Here is a 12,973-nt window from a genome sequence, read left to right as displayed (position 1 = left end):
ATAGCTCCTTGTTAACTAATTACAACAAATTCAAGATAACTTATTGTTAACTAACTACAATAAACTCAATATAACTCATTGTTAACTAATGACAATCAACTCAATATAGCTCATTGTTAACTGGTTAAAATAAACTCAATACAACTCATTGTTAACTGATTACAATAAACTCAATATAATTCATTGTTAACTGATTTCAATAAACTCAATATAGCTCATTGTTAACCGATTACAATAAACTCAATATAACTCATTGTTAACTAATTACGATAAACTCATTATAACTCATTGTTAACTAATAACAATCAACTCAATATATCTCATTGTTAACTGGTTAAAATAAACTCAATACAACTCATTGCTAACTGATTACAATAAACTAAATAAAGGTAATTGTTAACTGGTTACAATCAACTAATTATAACTCATTGTTAACTAATTACAACAAACTCAATACAACTCATTGTTAACTGATTACAACAAACTCATAATAATTCATTGTTAACTGATTACAATAAACTCAATATAACTCATTGTTAACTAATAACAATAAACTCAATATAGCTCATTGTTAACTGACTGCAATAAACTCAATATAGCTCATTGTTTACTGATTACAATAAACTCATTATAGCTCATGGTTAACTGATTACAATAAATTAAATACAAGTCATTGTTAAACTACTACAACAAACTCAAAATAATTCATTGTTAACTGGTTACAATAAACTCAATATAACTTATTGTTAACTGATTGCAATAAACTTAATATAACTCATCATTATCTGATTAAAATGAAATCAATATAGCTCATTGTTAACTGATTACACTGAACTCAATATAACTCATTATTAACTGGTTACAATAAACTCAATATAGCTTACTGTTTCCTGATTACAAAAAACTAAATATAGCTCAGTGTTACCTGATTACTATAAACTCAATTTTGCTCAATGTTAACCGATTGCAATAAACTCAATATAATTCATTGTTAACTGATTACAATAAACTCAATATAACTCATTGTTAACTGATTACAATAATTTCAATATAGCTCATTGTTAACCGATTACAATAAACTAGTTATAACTCATTGTTAACCAATTACAATGAACTCAATATAACTCATTGTTAACTAATAAAAATCAACTCAATATAGCTCATTGTTAACTGGTTAAAAAAAACTCATTATAACTCATTGCTAACTGATTACAATAAACTAAATATAGCTCATTGTTAACTGGTTACAATAAACTACTTATAACTCATTGTTAACTAATTACAATAAACTCAATATAACTCATTGTTAACTGATTACCATAAACTAAATATAACTCATTATTAACTGATTAAAATAATTTCAATATAGCTCATTGTTAACCGATTACAATAAACTCAATATAACTCATTGTTAACTAATTACAATAAACTCAATATAATTCATTGTTAACTAATAACAATCAACTCAATATAGCTCGTTGTTAACTGGTTAAAATAAACTCTATACAACTCATTGTTAACTGATCACAATAAACTCAATATAATTCATTGTTAACTGATTTCAATAAACTCAATATAGCTCAATGTTAACTTATTACCATTAATATTAATATAGCTCATTGTTATCTGATTAAAATGAAATCAATATAGCTCATTGTTAACTGATTACACTGAACTCAATATAACTCATTATTAACTGGTTACAATAAACTCAATATAGCTTACTGTTTCCTGATTACAAAAAACTAAATATAGCTCAGTGTTACCTGATTACTATAAACTCAATTTTGCTCAATGTTAACCGATTGCAATAAACTCAATATAATTCATTGTTAACTGATTACAATAAACTCAATATAACTCATTGTTAACTGATTACAATAATTTCAATATAGCTCATTGTTAACCGATTACAATAAACTAGTTATAACTCATTGTTAACCAATTACAATGAAGTCAATATAACTCATTGTTAACTAATAACAATCAACTCAATATAGCTCATTGTTAACTGGTTAAAATAAACTCATTATAACTCATTGCTAACTGATTACAATAAACTAAATATAGCTCATTGTTAACTGGTTACAATAAACTACTTATAACTCATTGTTAACTAATTACAATAAACTCAATATAACTCATTGTTAACTGATTACCATAAACTAAATATAACTCATTATTAACTGATTAAAATAATTTCAATATAGCTCATTGTTAACCGATTACAATAAACTCAATATAACTCATTGTTAACTAATTACAATAAACTCAATATAATTCATTGTTAACTAATAACAATCAACTCAATATAGCTCGTTGTTAACTGGTTAAAATAAACTCTATACAACTCATTGTTAACTGATCACAATAAACTCAATATAATTCATTGTTAACTGATTTCAATAAACTCAATATAGCTCAATGTTAACTTATTACCATTAATATTAATATAGCTCATTGTTATCTGATTAAAATGAAATCAATATAGCTCATTGTTAACTGATTACACTGAACTCAATATAACTCATTGTTAACTGGTTACAATAAACTCAATATAGCTTACTGTTACCTGATTACAAAAAACTAAATATGGTTCGGTGTTACCTGATTACTATAAACTCAATTTTGCTAATTGTTAACTGATTACAATAAACTAAATATAGCTCATTGTTAACTGGTTACAATAAACTAGTTATAACTCATTGTTAATTGATTACAATAAACTCAACATAACTCATTGTTAACTGATTAAATTAATTTCAATATAGCTCATTGTTAACCGACTACAATAAACTCAATATAACTCATTGTTAACTAATTACAATAAACTCAATATAACTCATTGTTAACTAATAACAATCAACTTAATATAGCTCATTGTTAACTGGTTAAATTAAACTCTATACAACTCATTGTTAACTGATCACAATAAACTCAATATAATTCATTGTTAACTAATAACAATCAACTCAATATAGCTCTTTGTTAACTGGTTACAATAAACTAGTTATAACTCATTGTTAACTAATTACAATAAACTAAATATAACTCATTTTTAACTGATTAAAATAATTTCAATATGGCTCAATGTTAACCGATTACAATAAACTCAATATAACTAATTGTTAACTAATAACAGTCAACTCAATATAGCTCTTTGTTAACTGGTTAAATTAAACTCAATACAACTCATTGCTAACTGATTACAATAAACTAAATATAGCTCATTGTTAACTGGTTACAATAAACTAGTTATAACTCATTGTTAACTAATTACAATAAACTAAATATAACTCATTTTTAACTGATTAAAATAATTTCAATATAGCTCAATGTTAACCGATTACAATAAACTCAATATAACTAATTGTTAACTAATAACAGTCAACTCAATATAGCTCATTGTTAACTGGTTAAAATAAACTCTATACAACTCATTGTTAACTGATCACAATAAACTCAATATAATTCATTGTTAACTGATTTCAATATCCTCAATATAGCTCATTGTTAACTGATTACAATAAACTCAATATAACACATTGTTAACTAATTACAATAAACTCAATATAACTCATTGTTAACTAATAACAATCAACTTAATATAGCTCTTTGTTAACTGGTTAAAATAAACTCAATACAACTCATGGTTAACTGATTACAATAAACTAAATATAGCTCATGTTAACTGGTTACAATAAACTATTTACAACTCATTGTTAACTAATTATAATAAACTCAATATAACTCATTGTTAACTGGTTACAATAAACTCAATAAAGCTTACTGTTACCAGATTACAAAAAACTCAATTTTGCTCATTGTTAACTGATTACAATAAACTCAATATAGCTCATTGTTAACTGATTGCAATAAACTCAATATAGCTCATTGTTTACTGATTACAATAAACTCAATATAGCTCATGGTTAACTGATTACAATAAATTAAATACAAGTCATTGTTCAATTACTACAATAAACTCAATATAGTTCATTGTTAACTGATTATAATAAACTAAATATAACTCATTGTTAACTAATTACAATAAACTCAATATAACTCATTGTTAACTGATTACAATAAACTCAATATAGCTCATTGTTAACTGATTACAATAAACTCAATATTGCTCATTGTTAACTGATTATAATAAACTAAATATAACTCATTGTTAACTGATTATAATAAACTAAATATAACTCATTGTTAACTGATTACAATAAAAGGACTGTTAAAGCAAAATCATTATCAACTGATTAACTGTTTTTTGTATCCTCTTGTGAGTGATTAGAGATTGCTAATGATTGACAGGTGTTTTCTATTGATTGGTTGGTGCTCTCTGGTGATTGGTTGGTGTTTTCTAATGATTGATTACTGCACTACATTGGTTGAATAGTGTTCTCTAATAAATTAATTTTGTCTTACAATAAACCAAATATAGCTCATTGTTAAATGATTACAATGAAAAGGGCTGTTCAAGCAAAATCATTATCAATTGATTAACAGTTTTTTGTACCCTTTAGTGATTGATTAAAGATTGCTAATGTTTGGTTGGCGCTTTCTATTGATTGGTTGGTGCCTTCTAATGATTGGTTGGTTCCTTCTAATGATTGGTTAGTGTTTTCTAATGATTGGTTGGTGCCTTCTAATGATTGGTCGGTGCCTTCTAAGGATTGGTTGGTGCGCTACTGGGTTTGAATGGTGTACTCTAATATTTGATCGGTGTCCCCTAATGATTGCGAGCTACAAATACTTGAGCTCCTAGGATTTATATTGTAGTGGAAGCCAGAATGCTTTTATTAGGGTTGATGCTTGGCTTAACTCGCATCAGCTCAACTCTGAATAGCATTGACAACTTGAAGTGATTTTATAGTTCCATTTCATGCTTCCAAATCTGGTCTCATAGTTGTTTAAGATACTGTAGCAGAAAAGATTTGACGCAATTGTCGCCAATAGTTCAGATATGCACTTTTGAAAATTGCCTTCTCTTCTAGGTCATCCGAAGTAAGTCCAGTTAATTACACTTTCAATAAATGTAATATAATTGACAGCAAAATTGTTAGGTCAATATTTGCGTTTGCAAAACTTGCTTCATTTTATAGACATATTCTACATTTTATAGATACAATCATGCTAGTGCTTGCTATATATATATACATATATATGTATGTATATGTATATACATGTATATGTACCAAGCATGAGACTAATAGTGATCAAGTTTTTATTGAAAGTTATAGTCTGTTTTATTGATTTTAACTTGCTCTGATTGTATCATTGAGCACTCTGCTTGGATGTTACGGTTGTTATATGTTACGGATGTTATATATACAGTGAAACATGGATAACTCGCCCTCGGATATATCGAACTCATGGTTAACTCAAATGGATTATCTTGGTCCATTCTCACGCAATGATAAATGGCTTTATATAACTCGACCTCAGCACCGTTAACTCGAACAGTTTTTTGCGGAATTCACAAATGTGGTTTCCATTCAATTTGTTTTGAAAGAGTTTCCACTAATCGCGGAGCTGAGACTACTCTGCTTTCTTAACGAAAGCGCTTTTTATACGCGTATAGTTTACATACAATTTCCCCCGTACCGTATAATGGAACCAATAAAGAAATCGTATAAAAATGATTAATAGGGTCGCTAAGACGTTCGCTTAGTTACGGCCAAGCTATAAACGTTAGAAGGTATTAGTGATAAAAATTTAATAAAGATAGACACAGCATGCAAAATACATATTGTAACAGTGATTATATGCGGATACCTAAAGATAAAATGTCACAAATAGGCTCGTGGCTTGGCATCCGCTACAACAGACATCCGCTTTACGATGGCATCACGCAAGCAAAGAAAAGCATGGAAACCTTCTGACAACCTTGAAGTACTCGAGGAAATCGAAGCAGGACAAAAGCTATCAGCATTATCAAAAAGAGAAAATCTTCCAAAAAGTACCGTGTCAACATGGATTAAACAAAAAGAAAGAATAAGATCATTATGTGACATAAATTCATCAAAGCTAAGAGATCGTTCAACGTCGCACGATGATTTGGATGGTGTATTATTGACTTGGTTTAGACAAGTGCGTAGTGAAGGTGTACCTATCGATGGGCTAATTTTGTTAGAAAAGGCTAACAAGTTTTTAAGGACTATAATAACTGTTTAAAATTTATTTCTACAATAAGTCACACTGTTGATCTCTGTTAAAAAAATACTTTGTCACAGACTACACTCGATAAGTTTTTTAAATGAAACAACTGATCAGATGTAAAGCATGCTTTTTTGCATTGGTCCGTAAATGTTTACTTATGTCAGTTTTAAAAACTATCAGAAAGAATAGATACTTTTCTATTGGGCTGAGATTTGTTTGCAGCTTTAGGTGATGTGACTGACAAAACGTTTTAAGATTAAAATTGGCAAAATTGATCTCGAGTAAAACACTCAGAAGAAAAAATGTCTTCTGAGCGTTTTAACCGCGATTAGGTTTTGCCAATTTTAATCTGAAAAAGTTCTGGCAGTCACACCACCTAAAACAACACACAAATCTCAAGTGTATGAAAATATCTATACTTTCTGATAAATACTTTAAAACTCTACATCAGATGCCCTTTAACTTACAACAAACAACTTATACTTCAGTTTTATATATACATGTAGTTTGTATATGTTTCTACTGATAAATACATTCACTTGTGACTGTGCTCTAATAACTCAACGCTCTGATAACTCAAACACTTTCGCTCGGTCCCTTGAAGTTTAAGTTATCCATGTTTCACTGTATATATATATATAAATATATATATGCTACGAATATGGTTTGCCATAGATATAACCAGGTTAACATATGGTCTCTCTAGTTTCCTTTGACATCTAGATAATTGAAAGTAATGATGATAAACTTTGAAAATTACAAGGGATATGATGACATCGAAAGTAAAAAAGTAAAAAGGTAAATCGAGACTACTACAAAATTAAATATCTCTACGATTTCAGAAAACACTGTATAAGATAATCATTGAACATTCGTGGCTTAATTATTATATTGAAACTGTTGAGTAACTTTACATTTGAACCATTTTATAACTTTTGGAAGGGGCGTATAACAACATGCTCTAACTAGCTACTTTTTATAGTTCACAGTATGAGAGAAACACTTTTAGCTGTTGAGGTTATGATTATACAGCACACAGTCTCTCTTACTTGTACATGTTGGAGTTGCTGTCCATGTTTGATTGGCCTGACATGTTATAGAGTGAGATCCTGCTTGGATTTCATATCCAGGGAGGCAAGTGTAGGTCACCCTGTCTTGATATCTAGTTCCCGTTAGAACTGTGGCTTGAGAATTATAGTTGTTAACGAGCGGTGGAGGTCCACAGTCTACTCCTAGGAATGTAGAAACAATGCGTTTTCTTTAAATCAGAAACTTAACTATAGCAGTACAAATTTATACCCACAGGAATATACAAGCATCTGAAATATGTTGGACTCAGAACAACACAAGTTGTAGAAACTCTCATACTGCCTGTAGGCAGTGAGTGTTATGCTATATCACTCTGCAACTGAAGTTGTTGGGTCTATAAATTTTGAACTAATGATTTTTAAGTTTTGGCTATATTAAAGTTTTGGCTATTTTTCGCGGAAAAATAATCCGCAGGTTACTGTTAGGCGTTCGTTTTTTTACATACACATAGGTTGTTTGTCCTGAATGTTAACGATGACATTATGTGATGTCACCGCATTATGATTTGAATTGGGTAAAACCTGTTTGTTCACTGTTTTCTCTTATTTAAACTCTCTACTCCTGTCGGTATCTTGAGTTCGGTGTAGTAAGTTGACTATTAATAAGTTAAGAAGTACGAGTAAAAAATTGATTACTAATTACGTAGGATACGTAGGATAGGTAGGATATGTAGGATATGTAGGATATGTAGGATATGTAGGATATGTAGGATATGTAGGATACGTAGGATACGTAGGATATGTAGGATACGTAGGATACGTAGGATACGTAGGATATGTAGGATATGTAGGATACGTAGGATATGTAGGATACGTAGGATACGTAGGATATGTAGGATACGTAGGATATGTAGGATATGTAGGATATGTAGGATATGTAGGATACGTAGGATATGTAGGATATGTAGGATACGTAGGATATGTAGGATATGTAGGATATGTAGGATACGTAGGATACGTAGGATACGTAGGATACGTAGGATACGTAGGATACGTAGGATATGTAGGATATGTAGGATACGTAGGATATGTAGGATACGTAGGATACGTAGGATATGTAGGATACGTAGGATATGTAGGATATGTAGGATACGTAGGATACGTAGGATACGTAGGATACGTAGGATATGTAGGATATGTAGGATATGTAGGATATGTAGGATACGTAGGATATGTAGGATATGTAGGATACGTAGGATATGTAGGATATGTAGGATACGTAGGATACGTAGGATATGTAGGATACGTAGGATATGTAGGATACGTAGGATACGTAGGATACGTAGGATACGTAGGATATGTAGGATACGTAGGATACGTAGGATACGTAGGATACGTAGGATATGTAGGATATGTAGGATACGTAGGATACGTAGGATACGTAGGATATGTAGGATATGTAGGATACGTAGGATATGTAGGATATGTAGGATACGTAGGATACGTAGGATACGTAGGATACGTAGGATATGTAGGATACGTAGGATATGTAGGATATGTAGGATACGTAGGATATGTAGGATAGGCACGTGTAGATCACTCATGTAAATTTTCATACATTTTCTAGGTATATAAGTTGCCATTAGTTGAAAGAGGCCCACAATCAACTTTTGAACATAGGTAATACATATCCGTAAAGGCACCAGAATGAAGCAAACACTACTATATCTTTAATATTGTCAAACAATAAACTAAATATAGCTCATTGTTAACTGATTACAATAAACCCAATATAGCTCATGGGTAGCTGATTACAATGATCTAAATATAACTCATTGTTTACTGATTACATTGAAAGGACTGTTCAATCTTAATCATTTTCAATTGGTTAATAGTTTTTATGCTCTTTTGTGGTTGGCTGGTGCTCTTTAAGGATTAGTTAGTGCTTTCTAGCAAATGTTTGGTGCTCTCAAGGAATTGGTTGGTGCTCTCTAAGACTTGGTTGGTGCTCTTTAGTGATTGTTTGGTGCTCTCTAGTGATTGGTTGATGCTCTCTAGTAGTTGGTTGATGCTCTCTAGTGATTGGTTAGTGCCCCCTAGTGATTGGTTGGTGCTCTCCAATGATTGATTGGCGCTCTCTAGCAAATTTTTAGGGCTCTCCAGTGATTAGTTGGTGCTCTCTAGTAGTTGGTTGATGCTTTTCAGTGATTTTACGGTGTTCTCTAGTAACTGATTAGTGTTCTTTAATGATTTCTTGTTCATGTTGAGCTCCAAATTATTTATATTGCGGTGGAAGCCAGAATGCCTCTGTCTGGGTCTATGCTCAGCTAGCTCAGATTAGCTCAGCTCGCAATAGATTTGACAACCTAATTGATTTTATAGTTCTAATTTACATGTATGTTTCTGGTTCTGGTCTGGTAAATGTTCGATATGCTTTAACAAAAATTGTTTTTGTTGTTGCCATGAGTTTCGAAGAGCAATCCTAAAAATTTCCTTACAGATGATCAGAAAAACAAGAAAAAAAACAAAAGAAAAAAGAAACAAATCAAGATTATTACACTCTGAATAGTAATAGAAATGACAGAAATTTTATTAGGCCATTTTTCACAATTCTAAAAATTGGTTTATTTTATAGACATGCTTTAACATGTATAGATGCAATCATGCTAGTGTTTACTATATATAGAGCAGGTATAAATAACAATATGCTATAAATATGTATTGTTATATACATATAACTGAGTTCACACTTGGTTCTTCTACGTAGTTGCGTTTGGCATCGAGATAATTGAAAGCGTTGCTATAAACTATTGTTAAAAATTGTTGCTTTTAAGGAATAATAGATTTCTGAAGTAAAATTGATAAATTTTTAACAGTACACTTGATACTACAACATAAAAAAACTACTACAAGATTACTTACCTGTACAAGTTCTCCCATCTCCTTCATAGCCAAAGTTACAGCTACAGTAGGATAATGTATACGTAATGATACACACGGCATTCTCATCACAGACATCTAGACCGTAGGCGCATTCATTGACTAGAGCTGAAAAAGTAAAGAGAAAGTGTAGTTTTTATTCATAACTACTAATATGTATTGTTTCTAGTCCATACTCAATATTACATGCAGATCTAACAGTTTATAACTTCTGATATATATTGTTAATAGTCTACACTCAGTGCTACATGCAGCTCTAACAATTTATAACTACTGATATATATATCGTTTCTTGTCTACACTAAGTATTACATACAGCTCTAACAATTTATAACTACTGATATACATTGTTTCTAGTCTACACTCAGTACTACATGCAGCTCTAACAATTTATAACTACTGATATATATTGTTTTTAGTCTACACTCAGTATTACATGCAGCTCTAAAAATTTATAACTACTGATATGTATTGTTTCTAGTCTGCACTCAGTACTACATGCAGCTCTAACAATTTATAACTACTGATATATATTGTTTCTAGTCTACACTCAGTACTACATGCAGCTCTAACAGTTTATAACTACTGATATGTATTGTTTCTAGTCTACACTCAGTACTACATGTAGCTCTAATAATTTATTACTACTGGTATATATTGTTTCTAGTCTACACTCAGTATTACATGCAGCTCTAACAGTTTATAACTACTGATATATATTGTTTCTAGTCTACACTCAGTACTACATGCAGCTCTAACAGTTTATAACTACTGATATATATTGTTTCTAGTCTACACTCGGTACTACATGCAGCTCTAACAATTTATAACTACTGATATATATATATATATTGTTTCTTGTCTACACTAAGTATTACATACAGCTCTAACAATTTATAACTACTGATATATATTGTTTCTAGTCTACACTCAGTACTACATGCAGCTCTAACAGTTTATAACTACTGATATATATTGTTTCTAGTCTACACTCAGTACTACATGCAGCTCTAACAGTTTATAACTACTGATATATATTGTTTCTAGTCTACACTCGGTACTACATGCAGCTCTAACAATTTATAACTACTGATATATATATATTGTTTCTTGTCTACACTAAGTATTACATACAGCTCTAACAATTTATAACTACTGATATATATTGTTTCTAGTCTGCACTCAGTATTACATGCAGCTCTAACAATTTATAACTACTGATATATATTGTTTCTAGTCTGCACTCAGTACTACATACAGCTCTAACAATTTATAACTACTGATATGTATTGTTTCTAGTCTACACTCAGTGCTACATGCAGCTCTAACAATTTATAACTACTGATATATATATTGTTTCTTGTCTACACTAAGTATTACATACAGCTCTAACAATTTATAACTACTGATATATATTGTTTCTAGTCTGCACTCAGTATTACATGCAGCTCTAACAATTTATAACTACTGATATATATTGTTTCTAGTCTGCACTCAGTATTACATGCAGCTCTAACAATTTATAATTACTGATATATATATTGTTTCTTGTCTATACTCAGTACTACATGCAGTCTAATCAACATACTAGGTAATTTCTCAATGTATTTATTACACTGAACTAATTTCAATTGTATATATTACTGAGATAGCTGGTAAGATATCAGCTCTGAAGATGATCCTATGTGTTTAGGAAATATTTTCATATTTGTGCATTTTAGGTAAATTTCAGTTAAAATTTTAATTGCTCTTTGTTTCAGCTAAGCTATGATTTTCAAGTTTAAAATGACATGATTAAATGAAGTTAGGCATCTATAAAATAATCAAAGCTGCAGACAAAAACTTTGCTCTACATTTTTTACATTTTTAAGTTTCCGTTTTTTGTCTCATGTTTTCACACCTACTTTTATTTTAGTCATCCCACTCATCTGCCTGCTATATATCTTTTTCCCAACTGTCACCCTTAACTCTGTCATCAAATGAGACCAGTTTGGCTTTTTAATTTTGTAAATGTGATCTAATGTGAATAATGGGTATAATTTATAAGTATTACCTATCCACGCAATGTTCCATCCTTGTCTGGTCACTGAATAATCTGTGGTAAATCTCACTTGTATTTCATTTCCAAGTATCTCTCTAGTTCCATTTGTCGTAATTTCCTTTCTTGTGCCATTATAAAGCTAAAACAGATCTTATATGTGATTTGAAACTAATTTCTTATATTAAAATTTGAAGGCAGGTAAGTATAAGTAAGGTAAGCAGGTAAGCATAAGTATCAAGTACATGTATGTGTATATGTACGTATATATATACAACAAATGTATATATATATATGTATATATATATATTTATGTATACCCACTTGTAACATATAAATATATATATATATATATATATTTATATCTTACAACAAAAACGGTTATATGTACAGATATACAAATCTAGGTTGGATGTGGATCATCGCTCACATTATATGATTTGCATTTACATTACACATTTATTTTCACTTTCATACGTAATCAGTTTTATGCGTATTTACATATGTGCACTTCTGTCTTTTATATCTTAATATTTTTAATATTTTCTTTTTGGAGTATTTTTATACTGAAGCACATTTTTTACTTACTGCCTTGACGTTACCCAAGTCAGAGGTGCCCAGTACTACTTGTTACTAACATGTACATGTTAATATTACTATCATGAAGCCCATTGATTTGCTCTTTTAAAATGTTTTTCTTACCTATGAAATTTTTAGGCTAATATAAATTCACAGGTTTTTAATATATTTTCAATGCTATCTTACATGTGCACAAAGTAGCTGAACTATACAAAAGTATAAA

General features: G+C 30.1%; 1 protein-coding gene across 1 annotated transcript in view; it reads right to left on the bottom strand.

Moving 5' to 3' along the window:
- Positions 1-12,973, bottom strand: part of LOC137402849 (sushi, von Willebrand factor type A, EGF and pentraxin domain-containing protein 1-like) — a 74,338-nt gene that overhangs the window by 54,291 nt on the left and 7,074 nt on the right. Inside the window, exons 2-3 of the mRNA XM_068089358.1 lie at positions 12,187-12,313; positions 10,116-10,241 (exon numbers count right to left, since the gene is read on the bottom strand). Of these exons, the coding sequence (XP_067945459.1) occupies positions 10,116-10,241; positions 12,187-12,313 (253 nt within the window). The remainder of the gene's footprint in view (positions 1-10,115; positions 10,242-12,186; positions 12,314-12,973) is intronic.

This window comes from Watersipora subatra, chromosome 8 (genome assembly GCF_963576615.1).
Source record: "Watersipora subatra chromosome 8, tzWatSuba1.1, whole genome shotgun sequence".
NCBI lineage: Eukaryota > Metazoa > Bryozoa > Gymnolaemata > Cheilostomatida > Watersiporidae > Watersipora > Watersipora subatra.
The sequence above is the reverse complement of the archived record's forward strand: the minus strand, read 5'-3'. Positions and strand labels throughout refer to the sequence as shown.